At 37.0% G+C, this 20,659-nt stretch overlaps 1 protein-coding gene across 1 annotated transcript in view; it reads left to right on the plus strand.

Moving 5' to 3' along the window:
- PARP8 (poly(ADP-ribose) polymerase family member 8) overlaps nucleotides 1-20,659 on the plus strand; it is a 550,091-nt gene that overhangs the window by 342,034 nt on the left and 187,398 nt on the right. Inside the window, exons 8-9 of the mRNA XM_053701262.1 lie at nucleotides 4,140-4,200; nucleotides 17,617-17,707. Coding sequence (XP_053557237.1) covers nucleotides 4,140-4,200; nucleotides 17,617-17,707 — 152 coding nt within the window. The remainder of the gene's footprint in view (nucleotides 1-4,139; nucleotides 4,201-17,616; nucleotides 17,708-20,659) is intronic.

A 20,659-nucleotide genomic window follows, 5' to 3' on the forward strand; every position in this document is an offset into this window, starting at 1 on the left:
GGTAAAGTCTTCTTCCAAGAGGCCGACATAATCTTCCAAGTGGGGACCTCTTCCTTCTTCATCCAGGACCAAGCCGGCGTGGAGCGGAGATGAGTGCGGAGCAGGAATGGCGACCGTGGAGCCATGGAGCGTGGAGGATCCTCTTCGTACGATCGCCGCCGTACAAATCTCATCCTATTGGCTGATTTGAATTTGAAGAATCAAATCAGCCAATAGGCATGCAAGGGATGCCATATTGAAACGCGTACCTTGAATTCACTATTCAGTGTACGGCGGCGATCGTATGAAGAGGATCCTCCATGCTCCATGGCTCCACAGTCTCCGGTCCTGCTCCGCGCCTGCTTGGTCCTGAATGAAAAAGAAAGAGGTCCCCACTTGGAAGAAGATGTCGGCTGCTTGGAAAAAGACTTCACCGCCTGGAACAGGACCATCTCCACCGGACTTCAGGAACAGTGAGTACCTATTTGGGTGTTAGACTTAGACTCTTTTTTTAGGGGGGGGGGGTGTTTGTTTTTTAGATTAGGGATTTATTGGGCACTCTTAAAAGAGCTGAATGCCCTTTATATGGTAATGTTATTTATATGGCACACATGAACTATCACTGTCTAGATGTCAAAATTTACTGAGATAAGAGGTGGCCTTCAAGTGCTTAGAAATTAGCATATGAACCTACCTAGGTTTAGCTTTCAACAAAGAATACTAAGAGAAAAAAATTAATTTGATGAAAAAAGTAAATTGGAAAGTTGATTTAAAATTGCATGTTCTATCTGAATCATGAAAGTTTAGACTAGACTGTCCCTTTAAATAGACTGCTGCTATACAGACCCTTACCGTTCATCAATTAGATTATCTTCACCAATTTGCAGGTGTATTTATTATTGTATTTATAGTTTTATATTCATTTATGCACGTGTATCCTGTGATGCAAGCTCAGCAGTACTTTTTGCTATTTTTATTTTTGTTTACCGCATCTTCTCATAGGCAGTTCAGGTAAATGACTACCGCTATAAATAATAATCCTAATGGTAGCAAGAACCAAATGTAAAAATAGACAATCATTTTTAGTAATAGTGCATATTACCTTTAGAAGGAGGTGGTATTTGTACAAGTATTTTATCACCTCTTCTGATAGGCAGTTTAAGGTAATTTCAACTGCTTTAAATAATAAAAGTAAGATGAATCAGAAAATCAGAATTTAAATAAAAATGTACATTTTCAGTAGTAATACATACTTTTAATTGCCTTTTAGGAAAAGGTGGTATTTGTACGTAAGTTTTTTTACCACCTGCGCTGATAGGCAATTCAAGGATATTATTACTACTGTAAATAATATTAGCAGAAACCAGAAACTCAGTATATTAATAAAATTGACAGTCATCTTTGCTAGTTGTGCATACTTTTGATTGTCTTTTAGAAAAGGAGGTATTTGTGCATAATTAGTTTTTTTTTTCCTCTTGCCACATAATTCTTCTACTGAGCATGAGTAAGACACTTAGGCCCCAATTTATCAAAGGTCTTGCGGACCTGATTCGACAGTGTGGATCAGGTCCGCAAGACCTCGCTAAATGCGGAGAGCAATATGCCGCCAATCGGCCGCCAGCAGAGAGGTGTCAATCAACCCGATCGTATTCGATCGGGTTGATTTCCGGCGGTTCCTGTCCGCCTGCTCAGAGCAGGTGGACAGGGTTATGGAGCAGCAGTCTTTAGACCGTTGCTTCATAAGTTGTGTTTCTGGCGAGTCTGAAGACGGCCCTTCAAGCTCCATATGGAGCTTGATAAATGGGCCTGTTAGAGCCTGATATTCAAAACCTCGCCGGCATGGAGAGAAATCACTCAATTTATTTGGGATTGTTTTAGACCTTGTATGGTAATGTAGGAGTCTCTGTTTCACATAAAGAACACTACAAAGCAACATAAACATTTGTCAAGATAAAAAAAAATCTACATTTTTTTAAGGGCCTTGCAGCACAAAGAGATCATCTCACCTGAGCGGCGAGGTTTTAAATATCAGGCCCTTAGAAAGGGGTAGCTCCTCCTTTTGCCTTCCGGTAGGGACCACAGCCCCCATGTAGGGCTGTGAGAGGAAGTAATAGAACCTGCACAAATGAAAAATCCTTTTAAAATAAAGAATAATGCATATCACAGTGATTTCTATAAAGTATAATCCACTGCTTAGTGTTTTTATTATTACAGCAATGAAATAGACTATTTCACATCCCTTTAAATTACCGCTCGGGAGCCACAGAAAACTGTGGAAGCTTGGGCATAAACTACCACTGACCCACTAAGCAGCTTTAATCGCACAGCCCTGCTGCGAGATTGCTACTTGTGATTGACTGAGTGCCTGTGTCTGCTCGAGATCCCTGTGTGGGGGTTAAATACATATTATTGTTGGGTTGCTAGTTTTGCTTGAATGAATTAGAGCTCATCATTTTACAATATCATCATGGCCCTTTAACTATTATTGAATTAATAAGTGCATTTATTTAACATTGGACATTTTTATTCAGTTGTTTCAATTGCATGCGCTTTGGCAATAACCCTCTATTACAGTTAACCCTTCTGCTGTCAGAAAGAGCCAGACCTAAGAAACACATTTAAAAGGACAGTTTGCAATATTTTAAGAAAAGTTCCTTTACTCAAATACATTAACTCTTTTCTTGTTAAGTGTGTGAAGGCTTGTTTTTGTGCATCAGCAGAGCTGTGGGAGTTGTAACTATCAGCCAATGAGCATTAATATTGCAGTATCAATTATTTACAAATATGCCTTTATTTCTTTTTGCTTTTCCTTTTAAGAAGAAGGAGAAAAAACGTTGTGTCAGATCACGAGTGGATCGCTATTTAGTGCTTTCGCTAGAAAAAAAAAGCTGAACTTAGAATTTCATGTGTGCAATAACCTATTCCCTCAGTCAATGAAGAAAAAAAATTAGAAAAAACACCCCACTTGCACACTAACCCGTCTGCGAACCCCAATACGTTACCACTGATTAAATAATTATTGATTTATCTAAATCCAGTGAGTGCAGTCCCTACTTGACATTTTTATGGATAAGTTCTGACTTTGCACTCTGGTTGAAGACATACTGGAATTGGGAGTGCAGATACACAAGGAGGATATATATATATATATATATATATAAATTATATATAGGTATAGATATATAAATATAAAGATATATATAATTATCTATTTAGAAATACATAGAACATAGTCTGCTGTGTGCAGAAGATTGGAATGTCAAATATTTACAGTAAACACACAGTATAACACTTTATTAAAAATGAATTTTGCTTAAATATGTTTATTCATGTTTTCATCTACTTAACTGCAAAGGGCTCTAATGCAATATATATACATATGTATTTATGTGTTTACATTTGTTTGAATGTCTGTAAATACATATATACATATAAAAAATACATATGTACACATATATAGACATTTATATATACATATTACATGTTCATCTTTAGAGATGACTATGTATGTATTTTTATATATATATATATATATATATATACTGTAATGTTAAATCCCTTTGCCTGCCTTTTTTTTCTTCTAACACCTGAGATCTCATATCTTTGAGCTCTTAAAACATTTTTGTGCAATTTTTTTTTAAAGTCATGTTTTAAAGATGGTGCTATTATGAGTTTAAATTTCCTTTGTAATGTAATTTTGATGTGTTTTGTGATACTTTTTTGTTTTGCAAAACAGTTCACCACAGCTCTGAGTATGCGCTAACCCAACAAGCATTAACTTGAATCACACTCAAGCGATTGCATTTGCTTTCAACTTGTAATACCAGCGCAATTTAATATGCGTGCAAACGAAAGCAAAAACCCAATATCGCTTGTGCACAAACATTTGCGCTCCACTCGTAACCTGGCCCTTGTTTATATCTTTCCTATAACAATATCATTATTTTTAGTATAATTGTTTCATAATCCAACGTATTTTATAAATATGTTATTGTCAATGTAAACTGCATACATTTTGTTACTAATTAAAAAAGCATTGCTAAAGGATAAGAAATAACACACCTAGCACCGATTAATCAACCACCCTCATAACAGACTTTTTTTAATGCTTATACTGATTATTATGATCCTATTATCTTCCTTTGTGTTTTGTCTTTCAGGGAATATGGAGCAATTGACGATGTAGATATTGATCTGCATATTGATGTTAGCTTCCTTGATGTAAGTAATTAAAACCTCTCTTTACCGTTATAATTAAATAATGTAGTTTGCTGTGCTTAAGAGCGTTAAAGGGACATGGATTCAAATTTTTTTAATTTATATTTTAGAGAGAACCTGAGACTTTAAGAATTTACTGTTATTAAATTTAGTTCATGTTCTTGGTATCCTTTGTTGCTAACTATTGGTAGTTTCACACATATGCCTCTTGTCATTTGGCTCACTAGATGTTTTCAGCTGCTCTGAAGCTTTTTTTTAACTATGTATTTAACCTTCACATGAGTTTAACACATTGGGGTCAATTTATTAAATGCCGGACGGACATGATTTGCTGTAGCGAATCAAGTCTGCCCGACATCGTTAAAAGCATAGGCTGTTGGCATTTAACATTGTACAGGCATTTCTTGTGAAATACTTGTGCAATGCCGCCCCCTGCACATTCGCAGCCAATCGGCCTCTAGCACGGGGTGTCAATCATCCCAATTGTATCGGATCGGGATGTTTGCAGTCCGCCACCTCTTACGATCGCCGATTATTAACTTCTGTTTCCGGCGCGCCGGAAACTTTGGGCAGAGAAAGCCACATCTGCTGCTTATTAATTCTAGCCCTTTGTTATATGCCAGCAACAGTACAATTCAAAAATGCTCTAACCCATCATTTTATGTTTGCATTTATATGTTCCTTTAAATGCAAATCCTGCTTATTTCAAAGCAACTCCATAATAGTTGTTATCTTATTAAAGGGAGATGAAACCCAAAATGATACTTTCATGATTCATACAATTTTAAATCAACTTCAATGATCAAATTTGCTCTGTTCTCCTGGAATCCTCTGTTGAAGCAGCAATACACTACTGGGAGTTAGCTGAACACATCAGGTAAGCCAATGATAAGAGGCATCTATCTGCAGCCACTAATAAACAGCTAGCTCCCAGCAGTGCTTTGTTGCTTCTGAGCCTACCTAGGTATTCTTTGCAACAAAGAGAAAGAAGCAAATTTGATAATAGAAGTAAATTCGAAAATTGTGTGAATCAGGAAAGAAAAATGTTGTGTTTCATACCCTTTTATTATACCACTTATTATCATTGGGATGATGATAAAAGTAGCTATATTTTCCACATAACACTCTCCCATCAGATAACTTTATAGAATGTTTAAAGGGAAAGTCTAGATCCAATATTTATTCTTTATTACTCATTGTTACATACCAGACAACCATCTTGCAATGGGTTGCACATCTATAAGCTTGTAAGAAGTACATGAAACTTTTAAATAATCATTGCTTGTTAGCAGCAGAAAATGGTTGCCAAGCTCCGCCCACAGCTTTCTTCCTGTCCAGTTAGCTGTTTTCTTGAAAAAAGTTTAGCAGTGCATGTTTAATATCTTTCAGTTAGCTATATCAAATTGCACCTGCATAAATCAGCATGTTAGAGTCGAAAAACTTATTTAAGAGTGGCTCATGATTGGAGAAACTTAACATACCAAAATATACATGCAATGGGAGGGCGGAGCTTGGCGACCATTTTCAGCTCTTAACAAATGATAAATATTAAAAGTTTCATGTACGTCTTACAAGCTTATAGATGTGAGACCAGCTGCAGGATGCTTCTCTGGTATGTAACAATAAGTAATCAAAATTATGTTTTGGCTCTAGACTGTCCCTTTAAATCTTAAGAAAATGTTTTGTTATTTTTCCCACTATCCCCTATGCTCGAGTGGATCCTGAATGAATCTGAAACAAGCAAGTGGTTTTTTTGGGGGGGGACATTTTGCTATTTTCAACCCCAAGAGACCTTGGACTGCACCCTACATATTTAGTTATGCAGCAGTCTGTTTGACCCTGATACACGTTACACAGTGAATGATCAGAGCAGATGCCTTTTTATATTTGATCTTTAACAGCCATAGCAAAAGAGCTAAGATAAGCATACACTTATTGCTAACAACATGACAGTCAATATGTTTATATACATGTGTTTTACAATACAGATGTTTTATATAAAGTATACATACGTATATACAAAAATATACTGAGCCCTGCTGGTTTCATTCATATTTTTTTTTATTGGTAGCAGTGTTTGTTTTTTTTTTAAACGTTCCAACAATTTTTTTAAAGCATGTGTTACATTGTGACCAAGCTGTATTATAACATCTCTCGTTTTAAGTATTTTGTGTCACTAAGGCATGCACACTAAATGCTTAGTTACGCAGTAGTTAAATCACGTGCATAATGTAACTATAAGAAACATGGCTGTATTTATCTTGCTGATGTTAAGCTGGGTCACGTGAGCCACTGGGTCATCCAATCACACTGCTTAGCGTAAAGATATGGCTACCTCCTTCTTTCATAGATAGCATCCCCTGAACACCTTGGTGACATTGGCGGTCTGTACAATTGTGCGTTTGGCGTGTGATTAAATGACCAAGCGGCTCACGTTACCAAGCCGGTCACAAGAGCTTAACATGCAGCCATGTTTCTTATAGTTAAATCAAGCGCACAATTTAACTACTGCGTGCGTACAATGTAACTAAGTATTTTATGCGCACACAACAGTCACTAAGGCATGCACACTGTGGGGCCGAATTATCAAGCTCTGAATGGTTACTTAGTTACATCATGTGCACGCAGTAAATACTTAAAAGAAGACAACCTTATAAAAAGTGTTACATTGTGCACAAGCTTTGAAAAAAGATTCTGAACGTTTAAAAAAAAAAATTAAACTGCCTCCAATAAAAAAATAATAATAAATGAAACAAGCATAGCTCTGTAAAAATAACTTTTATATCCTTAAAAATGTTATATTAAGATGTGTTTTACCTTTTTTTTTGCATTGCAGTTATGTGCAGACTCCTACACTGTAATAGATAATAATTTCCCCATATGTTCCGTTACAAATTTTACTCTCCATAGGTCTGCATCAAGCACAAGTGAGTCATAAAACCGCTGAGCAGGAAATTAGGTTAGAACCTCTAGGGAATGTTTTCCGTTTCTTCAAACCTTAAAACAGGAAGAATGCTTTTGTGGTTTAGACTAACAAGTAGGGTAAAAGTGATACCCTTTAAGGCAACGTTAAATGAAACCTGAAAAAGAGGGCTTTTTGTTATCAATCTTAAGAGTATACACTTACAATATATAAACGTCTTAGTAGGTTTAATGCATAGTTTATGTTATGTGCGTAGACGACTACATTAAATATTTTTTCATTCAAATTTGCGATCTGGAAAAAGCACATTTATTTTTAGCACACACAATACACAACTCAAGCAACTACTTTTTAAACTGATTTATATTTTTGCCTAAATGAAAAAATAGTTCTCTGATTTGACCAGTTTGCTGGCTTCCTTAGTGATATGTTTAGCCTTGTGAGGACAATAACATGTGATTGTGCAAAAGATCTGGGGCGAGATTACATATGCGGCACAGGTTTCAGCATAACTGCTTAAACCCGCGTTGCCTGTAAATTCACCTCTCACATCGGGGAATCACATATATACGTGCCGGCAGTTCATAACCTGCCGTAAGTTGGATAAACTGGAGATGTCCAGAAATGTGCATAAATACACATTTCTGGAGTTGCCAGTGACTAATGGCAGTTTAGAAACTGCCGGTGCCCAAGAAAATATTTTTTTTTACATCGCCCGAAAAAGTCTAATACCCAGTCCTAAAAATAAACCCGACACATCAAAACCCCTATACCCGCCATCCCCCACATCTCAACTAATAATAAAACTATTAACCCCTAAACCGCCATTCATCCACATCGCAATCTACCTAAAAGCATAAACAGGTAGACTTAGGGAACTAGTTGATGATTTGTGGCTGCATATACAGTATATATATAATATTTATATTTATATACCTCTTGTCATTGGTTCACCCATAGGTTTCAGCTTGCTCTCAGTAGTGCTTTTATGCTCCTTCAGCAAAGGATACCATGAGAATGAAGCAAATGTAATAACAGAAGTAAATTGTAAAGTTTTTTAAAATTGTATGCTCTATCTGAACCATGAAAACAACAATTGGGGTTTGACTTGTTCATTTTCACAAAATGTTTAGAAGAGGACTGGACTTCATCACAACATTTACAACTGGGGCTGCCACTATTTTTGGAAACAAATAACGACCATGCTAATTTGCATAACTAATTATACAGCAGAATTCAGAAACTAAAGCTCCTTAGACTAATTTGAAATGACATTTTGTTTTAAAATGGATAAAAAAAATTGCATCTAAACAAGGTCTTTATATCCATAAATATACATGCATACCTCGTTTTATTGCGTTTCGCTTTCTTGCACTTCTCAGATATTGTTCTTTATACAAATTAAAGGTTTGTGGCAACCCTGTGTCAAGCAAGTCTATTGGCGCCATTCTTCCAACATATTTACACATATAAACACATAAATACACATGAATATACATATAAACACACACATACACAAGAATACACACATATACACATATAAACACATAAATACACATGAATACACATATAAACACAAAAATACACATTAATACACATAAACACATAAATACACAATAATACACATATGCATGCACATATAAACACATAACTACACATGAATACACATATAAACACATAAATACACATATATACACATATAAACACATAAATACACATGAATACACATATAAACACATATATCCCCACTCTCTTTTGCTCTATTTCTCTCCCCATCCCTCTCTTTTGCTCTGTTTCTCTCCCCATCCCTCTCTTTTTCTCTTTCTTCCCCTCTCTTTTGCGTGCTCTCTCTCCCCTCTCTTTTTCGCTCTCTCTCTCTCTCCCACCTCTCTTTTGCGCTCTCTCCCCCCTCTCTTTTGCACTCTCTCTCTCCCCCCCTCTCGTTTGCGCTTTCTCCCCCCTCTCTTTTGCACTCTCTCTCTCTCTCCCCCTCTCTTTTGCACTCTCTCTCTCTCCCCCCTCTCTTTTGCACTCTTTCTCTCTCCCCTCTCTTTTGCGCTCTCTCCCCCCTCTCTTTTGCACTCTCTCCCCCACTCTCTCTTGCACTCTCTCCCACCTCTCTTTTGTTCTCTCTCCATCCCTCTCTTTCTCTCCCCCTCTCTTTTGCTCTTCCAATCTATTTTGTTCTTTCACCCTTTCTTTCTATCTCTCTCCCCTTCTCTTTCTTCTTCTCTCCCTTCTATCCCTCTGATGCACGCAACTGCGCCCGGCCATGCCCCGGCCATGCCCCATCACGCCTGGTCACGCCCACTTTCGCCCGCACCGGCTTTTCAGGTAGGGTCTCTAAGGCCAGTTGTGTTTGTCCTTGTGCGCAGTCTCTACTGCGCATGACAGCTTCGGACAAACACACTTGGCCTTTTATTATATAGGATATATATATATATAGGATATATATATATATATATAAATTTAAACATATAAATACATATGAGTACACATATATACACACACCTCTATATACACACCACCAGCAAAAAAGATTATGGGCTACATGTAATAAGCAGAGAAAGCTGCTCCATAGCCCTTGCGGGGCAGGTTCGCATATGCAAGCTTGCTTCCCGCAATGTAGTAGTGGTCATTAGCCTGCTGCGTCTTACACTCTATGCTACCTCTGAAGTGGCAAAGCGAAATCACAGATAGCTCGCTCACTCTCTGTGATTGACAGTCCCATTTCTCATGCGATTGGCCAAGCGAGAGAAGGGACGGGCATTACACACTCACTTGAGCTAGTAATGATACATACGGGCAGCAGATCCTGTTTATCCGCTGCCCGTATGCTGCAAAGGTGAGTGGACAACTTCTAAAATTGAGAGGCTTGCATTCAATCTTCAGTGTGTGGCGGTGACCGCATAAATAGAGGATCATCCACGCTGGATGTCTCCGTGGCTGGCGTTCTCGCTTTGCGGTCTCCTCCGCTCTGCACCACCTTAGTCCTGGATGAAGATAGAAGAGGTCCCCACGCTGGATAAAGATGTCTCCGCCTGGAAGAAGACCTTCTCCGCCGGAATTCATTAACTGTGAGTACCTATTTGGGGGTTAGACTTAGGCTTTTTTTATTTTTTGAGGTGTTTTTTTTTAGATTAGGCATTTTTTTATTTTAATGGGCTGCAAAAGAGCTGATTGCAATGGCTAGCTTAGGTTTTTTTAGTGTTTTTTTCTGTAATTTTAGACTTTTTTTTTTATTTTAGATGTATTTATTTTAATTTTATCTTAGGTTGTTTTTTTTTAAAGTAATGTTAGTTTTTTTTATTTTAACTTAGTATTTTTTTATTTTATGCAATTGGGTTTCATTTAGGGAGTGTTAGGTTAGGGGGCTTAGTGATTAGTTATTTGCATTGTGGGGGGATGGCGGTTTAGGAGTTAATAGGTTAATTAGGTTTATTGCGATGTGGGAGGGTGGCGGTTGAGGGGTTAATAGTGCAATTAGGTTTATTGCATTGTGGGGGGTGGCAGTTTAGGGGTTAATAGTGTAAATAGGTTTATTGCGTTGTGGGGTGGATGTTTAGGGGTTAATAGTGTAATTAGATACTTTGCAACTAGTTCCCTAAGTCTACCTGTTTATGCTTTTCAACAAAGGATAGCAAGAGAACAAAGCAAATAGGAAAATAGAAGTAAATTGAAAACATGTTGCTATCTGAATCATGAAAACGTAATTCTTATTTGACTGTACCTTTAAACACTGCACCACCATGTTTGCTCTGCATGATAGCTAGTGTGATTTCAAATGCCTTGTAATAATGGAAAACTTCTTAGTTCCATTTAAATTTCTTTGGAATCATCATTTTGGCAGTGCAATACTATCAGCAAACAATGGGCAAAATTACAAGTTTTGCGGTATGGCTATACCGCTGAAAAATTGGCGCGCGGAATGGCAGGTCTCCCGTTTTACAAGTTGCGGCGATACAGCTAAACCGCAAGCGATTTAGCCAGTACCACAACTCTCCATTCTGCACTCAAAAAATGGCTTTTGAGTGTAGAATTTTCATGGCGACCGTATTATAGGTTGTGCGGTCCGGCTATAATGCTTGCGTTATTGCTTATACCGCCGTGATCCATTCCGGGATCAGAGACCAGTAGTTATGGATTTTGCAAAGCAAAAATGTTTCACAAAACTCATAACAAAAATGTTACAAAGTACACTAACACCCATAAACTACCTATTAACCCTTAAACCACCACCCCCCATATTGCAAATACTATAATAAACCCCCTAAAACACTGGCCCCACACATCGCAAATACTAAACTAAACCTTATAACCCCTAAACCGCGGCCCCCCACATTGCAACACACTATTAACCCCTAAACCTAACACCCCCTAACTTTAAATTAAAGTTACAATATACTAAAAAAAAATTTAAAAAAGCCTAAGTTTAAACTGTAAATTAACCTAACATTACTCTTTTTAAAAAAAAAACAAAATAAAAAGCTTCAGGGCAATCAGCCTTGGTCTTATCTCAGTGCATTTTGAGTTTTTCACAGGTAGACAGATCTAGTTCATGTGTGCCATATAGATCTAGACATTTATCTTAGATTTTTTTTATTTTTGGTAATTTTAGTGGGTTTTTTTTGTAATGCTAGTTTTTTTTATTTCTTCATAGTGTTAGGATTTTTTAATTTTGTAACTTAGTTTTTATATTTTTAGTTGTTTTTTTTTAAAAAAATAGTTATGTTAGGTTTATTTATAGTTTAAGCTTAGTTTTTTTTTATTTCACAAGTTTTTATTTATTTTAAGATAGTTATATTGTAACTTTAATTTAAATTTAGGGGGTGTTACGTTTAGGTGTTAATAGTTTAATTTAGTGTGCCGCGATGTGGGAGGCAGTTGGTTTAGGGGTTAATAGGCTTAGTTAAGTAGTTGTGATGTGGGTGGCAGGCGATTTAGGGGTTAATAGCTTTATTATAGTAGTTGCGATGTGGGGGGCCAGCGGTTTAGGGGTTAATAGCTTTATTATAGTAGTGCAATGTGGGATCCAGCAGTTTAGGGGTTAATAGCTTTATTTAGGTGTTAGCGAAGCAGGGGGGCGCCGGTTTTTGGGGTTAATCCCTTTATTTAGTGTTAGCGATGTTGGGTGTGGCGTATTAGGGGTATTTAGACTAGGATTTTATGTTAGGGTGTTAAGTTTTCACATAACCTTCTTTTCCCCATAGACATCAATGGGGATTGCGTTATAGCTATCGCCATTCCGCGATCGCAGGTGTTAGTTTTTTCTCTCCTTTGATGTCTATGGGGGGAAAATGTGCATGAGCACGTCAAGTCAGGACTTGGCTTTTGTGCGGTATGGAGCTTTACGCACCATACCGCACAACAAAAGAAGGTTTTTCTGTAACGTGTATTGGTAGAGCTAAATATGTAGCGTTTTTTTAGGCACCGGGTTTGGCGCACATCTTTTAATCTTGTTGAATGTATCAGAATGAGGTAATTGAAAATTATTTAAAGTGACGTTATAATATTTTTAAATTAATTCATCAGCTATTCTTTACTACATTTTTTTCTTTCAGGATTCCGATAGAGCATGGGATTTTATACAATTTTCTAATATACTTTTATTATCAACATTTCTTCATTCTATTGGTATCTTTTGTTGAAAAGCATGAATGTAAGCTTGGGGGCTCTAAGAATGTTATGCATTTGCAAGAAAACTAGAGGGCAGCACTATATCCTGCCATCTACTGCTCCTTACACCTCGGTATCTCTTTCACAAAGGACATTATGGGAATGAAGCAAATCTGAGTAAATTGGAAACTGTTTATAAACTGTTTGCTCTCTCAGAATCCCAAAATATTTTTGGGGGGTTTCATATACCTTGAAGGACTTTCTCATATTGTTTCGTGTTGGTGTTCAGGCTACATAAGCAGCTTGTTCCAGTCTCTACTCTTGATACAAATAACACCAGTTGCTGAATTCTGAAGAGTATTAAACTTGTAGTCATACAGGAATAAACTAATAGATTTCAACATCAGTCATGAACGGTTAAATAAATTATTCTTGACTCAAATGTGATTACATAGGACATTGATGTATCAAAACTACCTTTTTAAATTAAATCCTAGCACAAAGGGCCATTCTGCTGATAAATTTACCTTATAAACCCTTTGTACCAGGGCTTGATGGCTTTTTTTCCACATGAAGTAAAGAGGGATTTCCATAATGTTGAAGAAATATCAATCGGAGCTGAAGTTAGATTTACATGTATGCAGAAAAACTATTACACACACACATGACACACACACATACAACATACACCAACATACACACACAACGTACACACACATAATGTACACAGACACAAAACATAAACACACAACACACACATAATGCACACACGCAACATACACACACAACACACACAGAATGTACTCATAAAATATGCGCACAAAACATACACACACAGAATGTACACAGACACAAAACATAAACACACAACACACACATAATGCACACACGCAACATACACACACAACACACACAGAATGTACACACACAACATACACACACAAAACATACACACGCAGAATGTACACAGACACACAACATAGACACACAACACACACAGAATGTACACACACAACACACACAGAATGTACACACACAACACACACAGAATGCACACACACAACACACACAGAATGTACACACACAACACACACAGAATGTACACACACAACACACACAGAATGCACACACACAACACACACAGAATGTAAACACAACATATACACACAACACACACAGAATGTACACACACAACACACACAGAATGTACACACAAAATATGCAGACAAAACATATACACACACAGCATACATACAACACACACACACAAAACAAACACAACACACACAGAATGTACACACACACATAAAACATATACACATAAATCATACACACACAAAACACGCACACACAAAACACACACACAACATACACCAACATACACACACAACACACACACAACATATACACATAAATCATACACACACATAACATACACCAACATACACACACAACACAACATACTCAAAATGTACAAACTCACAACATACACATACAAAACATACACAACACACACACAACATATACACATAAACCATACACACACATAACATACACCAACATACACACACAAAACATACACACACAACACACTCAAAATGTACACACCCACAACATACACACACAAAACATACAAACACACAACATACACCAACATACACACACAACACAATACACGCAATGCACACACACACACACACAATAAACATATACATAACTCATATACTATGTCATACAATTGCGCAAAAATCTCCTCAAAAATCTCCTCACCAACCTCCTCATCAAACAAGTGCGCTAAACCGACATTAAATATTAATATATATATATATATATATATATATATACACATGATTATATATAGGCATAGATATATACAGCTATATATATACGAATACTTAAAACAGATCTTATGTGAAGAACATTGCAATTTGAAATATTTACATTAAATACATAGTTAAACAATTTATTAAAAATTAATATTGCATAAATATTGCAGGTATATATATGTCTATATATGTATGTGTATATATATATATATATATATATATATATATATATATACATGCATTTATGTGTTCTATAAATACATATACACACATTTAAATACATAAATACATATGTACACACACACACATATATATATATATATATATATATATATATATATATATATATATATGCAGTATATATCAGCAAACAAAGAAAGCACTCTCCGGATTTGAAGTAATCTTTTACTTTATGTGACGTTTCAGGGTTGGACCCTGTCCTCAGACCATTTGCAAAAGAACAAAAAGTGATACAGATTTATATGCTACTCACCCCCAGGTACACGCCAAACTTCTGTGCATCACGGTTGTTGCGCAGCTCAGAGCGTACGTCATCAGGCGGCGCCCGTTGCTTAGCCATCTAAAAAATATACAAATGTAGAACTATCAAGAAATCGCTAATATATCCAGGAACGACAGAAACTGGGAAATATTATTCCCTATCTGACTAAAACAACAAACCCTTGCTATGAATCTAGCATCTAACAGGCAGAGGACAACAAGTGAATAGCATATATAAAATTAATTTGCCGAAATTACACTATGATTAACATGGTTATGCTTAGCCTGTTCCTTTTGTGATGCACAGAAGTTTGGCGTGTATCTGGGGATGAGTAGCATATAAATCTGTATCACTGTTTGTTCTTTTGCAAATGGTCTGAGGACGGGGGTCAAACCCCAAAACGTCACATAAAGTAAAAGATTACTTCAAAGCCAGAGAGTGCCTTCTTTGTTTGCAGATATCTATTTGGAATTTGTTGTGCACCCCAGTTCATTAATCCCTTAGTGACCAGACCATTTTTCAATTTTCTTAGGCCCAGGGCTATTTTTACATTTCTGCTGTGTTTGTATTTAGCCGCAATTTTCATCTTATTCATTTACTGTACCCACACATATTATATAATGTTTTTCTCGCTATTAAATGAACTTTCTAAAGATACCATTATTTTCATCATATCTTATAATTTACTATAAAAAAATGTAAAATATGATGAATGAATATAAAAATGTACACCTTTTCTAACTTTGACCCCCAAAATCTATTACACATCCACTACCACCAAAAAACACCCATTTTAAATAGTTTCTTAATTTTGTCCTTAGTTTAGAAATCTCAATGTTTACATGTTCTTTGCTTTTTTGTAAGTTATAGGGCAATAAGTACAAGTAGAACTTTGCTATTTCCAAACCATTTTTTTTTTTCAAAATTAGCAATACATTGTAACACTGATATCTTTCAGGAATCCCTGAATATCCTTTGACATGTATATATATATATATTTGTTTAGTAGACAACCCAAAGTATTGATCTAGGCCTATTTTGGTTTATTTCATGCCACCATTTCACCGCCAAATGCGATCAAATAAAAAAAAAAAAAGTTATCTTTTTTACTTACTTTTTCACAAACTTTAGGTTTCTCACTGAAATTATTTACAAACAGCTTGTGCTATTATGGCAAAAATGGTTGTAAATGCTTCTCTGGGATACCCTTTGTTCAGAAATAGCAGACATTTATGGCTTTGACATTACTTTTTGCTGATTAGAATGCCGCTAAATGCCACTGCGCACCACATTTGTATTATGCCCAGCAGTGAAGGGGTTAATTAGGTAGCTTGACAGGGTTAATGTTAGCTTTAGTGTAGAGATCAGCCTCCCATCTGACACATCCTACCCCCTGATCCCTCCCTGCCCCACCTTAAACAGGTATCTTCCCTCCCCCACCTCACAATTGTCTTCGCCATCTGAAGTACTGGCAGAAAGTCTGCCAGTACTAAAATAAAAGGCTTTTTTTTTATAATTTATTTTTTATTTTTTATATATTATTCTGCAGTGTTAGATCCCCCTTAGCTCCCAACCTCCCTGATCCCCCCCCCCCAAACAACTCTCTAACCCTCCTCCATCTACCTAATTGCTGCCATCTTGGGTACTGGCAGTTGTCTGCCAGTACCCACTTTGCAATAAAATTGGGCTGTTTTTCTTTTTTTACCTCATCCTTTTTTATGTTACCCCATCATTTAGGTAGCCCTCTTTCCCCCTACCTCTCTTTATGTTCCCTTACACTTGATCAAGTTACTGTGATCCAAAGCTCCACCTCGCGCTCTCCCTCGCACTGCCGGAACTTAGATCCCCGCTGGCCGGAACAGCTCCAGCGATGGGCCGCCCACCCGCCTCCCTGCTATGGCTCCCACCCACCAATGATCGGCACCACTGCTGTCCGATGCAGAGTGGCCCTCTCTGCATCAGTAACTCTGCAAATCTATTTCTGCTGTGCCCCACTCATGGGGCATGCAGAAAAAGTGCAATCTAGCTATTTTTAGCGAGATTGCGGCAGAGAGAAGCCCATGGGTTAATGATCACCAAGAGTGCTAGGCCTCACTGTATATATATATACATGTATCTCTATGTTAAAGTCATTTGCCTACCTTTTTTTTCTAACACCTGAGACCTCATATCTTTGAGCCCTTTATAACTTTTTATGTAATATATGTTTTTTAATAATTTTTATCAGTGTTATTATTAGTATAACTGTACTCTTAAATGTATTTTGATGTGTTTTGGGCAACTTTTTTTTGTCTTATGTAACAGTTAACCAGAGCTCTGAGGACGCGGTATCTGCTTGCGTTAAATTCAATTGCGCTCATGTGAAGTTGTTTACTTTCAACTTGTAACATGCGCACTACTTCAGGCGCTCCCAAAGAGCTGCGATAAACCCGTTTTCACTCATGCTAAACAGCACGCCACTCGTAATCTAGCCCAATGTTAGGTATGATTTTAATATCTCTTATAAACTGAGAAATACTTAGTATTACAATGTTTTCATTTGTCTGTTACAGGAAGAAATTGCTGTTGCTTGGGATGTGATCCGAACGGAGCCTATTGTTGTGCGTCTGCATTGTTCCCTAACCCAGTACTTAAATGGCCCAGGTCAGAAGCTTTGCTTAAAAGGGAAAGTCTACTTGATTTTTCTTTTGTTTTATTTAAAAAATAGACATCACCTTTTCTGCCGATTCCCCACGTTTGCGCAACCAACATTTTTATATTAATATACTTTATAACCTCTAAACCTCAAAATGTCTGCCTGTTTCTAAGACCCTGCAGGCCGCCTCTTATCTCAGTGCATTTTATTAGCTTTTCCCAGCCAGACAGTGCTAGTTCGTGTGTGCAATATAGATAACATTGTGCTCACTCCCGTGGAGTTATGAATGAACCAGCACTAATTGGCTAAAATGCAACTTTGTAAAAAGCACTGATATAAGAGGGCAGTCTGCAGAGGCTTAAATACAAGGTAACCATAGAGATAAAAAGTATATTAATATAACAGTGTTGGTTATGCAAAACTGGGGACTGGGTAAAAAGGGATTAGCTATCTTTTTTCACAACATTTTGTAAGCAGACTGTCCCTTTAAATTTTTAATGCTATGCATGAAAAAACAATATGGATTGATTTGTAGACACAATCTTACATCTATCTGGAGTATTTACATTTTTACTTCCTAGTAGTTTATGTTCTGACTGTGACTTTACCAGAAAGTTTTTTTGATAACAATGTGGATTTTTTAAATTACAAAAATATTTCAAGAGAGAAAAAAAAGTAGAGATATTTTACCAACCATGTTTTCCCTTTAGGGGATCCTTCAGTGTAATTTGTCAGTTGTCTAGATCTTAATAACCTGAACCTAACAGAACAACAGTTGCTAGGGAATTAAGTATATAATACTGATTGCTGATTTTGAAGCAAAATATAGTAGATGTCGTTTGTGAAATCTTTTAAAGGGAGGGGCAAAATGGTTACCCATTGGTCTGGTATTCAGCTTTTGTATCTATATTGTGTTTCCTGTTCAAATTTCAGTGTTAAATAGAAGCATTTTTGCAATATACTTCCATCACCAAAAATTCTTCTAGTGAAAGTTATAACTGTGTTTCAGTGGCATATGCACATATGCTGTAAAGGGCCTTGCACCAGTATTCAAATATCATACTTTCTCATAGAGTTTGCAGTGGCTGGCGGAAGAGTGTTGCAGAACACACTCTTCCGCCAGCTCTCTGAGCTTGAATTCTGGTGCGCAGGCCTTCACAGGATATGTGAGTATGCTGCTGAAAAACTGTAATAACCTTTACTAGAATCATTTTTGCTAATGGACGTATAATGCAAAACATGCTTTTATTTCAAATTCAAATTTACAGATTAAAATTTAAATTTTGTTCTTTCATTTAGGAAGATAAAAGGAAGTTGTGTTGCATTGCTTTTCATTTGTGAGAGATGACTCCTAGCTCTCCCCTGTGAGTGCTTATTATCTAGGAGCAAAATAAAGAGATCCTAACATATTGATGACATGAATCAGAAAATCAGGAGTGCCTATCTCAACCCCAACTCCAAGCGGTAAAAGGGCTTTTTGCGGGGCATTGCCCCAAAGTAATCAGCTCTTTTACCTGTAAAAAAAGAAATACAACCCCCCAACATTAAAACCCACCACACACACCCCAACCTTACTCTAAAATCCACCCACCCCCCCTTAAAAAACCTAACACTAACCCCTTGAAGATCACCATACCTTGAGCCGTCTTCAGCCGGGCAGAAGTCTTCATCCAATCCAGGCAGAAGTCTTCATCGAATCCGGGCAGAAGAGGTCCTCCAGATGGGCAGAAGTCTTCATCCAAGCGGCATCTTCTATCTTCTTCCATCCGACAAGGAGCGGCTCCATCTTGAAGACATCCGACGCGGAGCATCCTCTTCGTTTGACGTCCAACTGAAGAATGAAGGTTCCTTTAAATGAGATCATCCTAGATGGCGTCCCTTCAATTCCGATTGTCTGATAGAATTCTATCAGCCAATCTGAATAAAGGTAGGAAAAATCCTATTGGTTGATGCAATCAGCCAATAGGATTGAGCTTGCATTGTATTGGCTGATTGGAACAGCCAATAGAATGTGAGGTCAATCCTATTGGCTGATTGGATCAGCCAATCAGATTGAACTTCAATCCTATTGGCTGATTGCATCAGTAAATAGGATTTTTCCTACCTTAATTCCGATTGGCTGATAGAATTCTATCAGCCAATCGGAATTGAAGGGACGCCATCTTGGATAACGTCATTTAAAGGAACCTTCATTCTTCAGGTGGACGTCAAATGAAGAGGATGCTCCGCGTCGGATGTCTTCAAGATGGAGCTGCTCCTCGTCGGATGGAAAAAGATAGAAGATGCCGCTTGGATGAAGACTTCTGCACGTCTGGAGGACCTCTTCTGCCCAGATTTGATGAAGACTTCTGCCCGGATCGGATGAAGACTTCTGCCCAGCTGAGTGAAGACGGCTCAAGGTAGGGTGATCTTCAAGGGGTTAGTGTTAGGTTTTTTAAGGGGGAATTGGGTGGGTTTTAGAGTAAAGTTGGGTGTGTGGGTGGTGGGTTTTAATGTTGGGGGAGTTGTATTTATTTTTTTACATGTAAAAGAGCTGATTACTTTGGGGCAATGCCCCGCAAAAAAACCTTTTAAGGGCTATTTGTAATTTAGTATAGGGTAGGGAATTTTATTATTTTGGGGGGCTTTTTTTATTTTATTAGGGGGCTTAGATTAGGTGTAATTAGTTTAAACTTCTTGTATTTTTTTTTTATTTTCTGGAATTTAGTGGGGTTTTTTTGTACTTTAGTTTATTTTATTTTATTGTATTTAATTTTATGTAATTGTAGTTAATTAATATAATTTATTTAATGATAGTGTAGTGTTAGGTGTAATTGTAACTTAGGTTAGGATTTATTTTACAGGTAAATTTGTATTTATTTTAACTAGGTAGCTATTAAATAGTTAATAACTATTTAATAACTATTGTACCTAGTTAAAATAAATACAAAGTTGCCTGTAAAATAAAAATAAATCCTAAA

Source organism: Bombina bombina, chromosome 2 (genome assembly GCF_027579735.1).
Source record: "Bombina bombina isolate aBomBom1 chromosome 2, aBomBom1.pri, whole genome shotgun sequence".
Classification (NCBI taxonomy): Eukaryota; Metazoa; Chordata; class Amphibia; order Anura; family Bombinatoridae; genus Bombina; species Bombina bombina.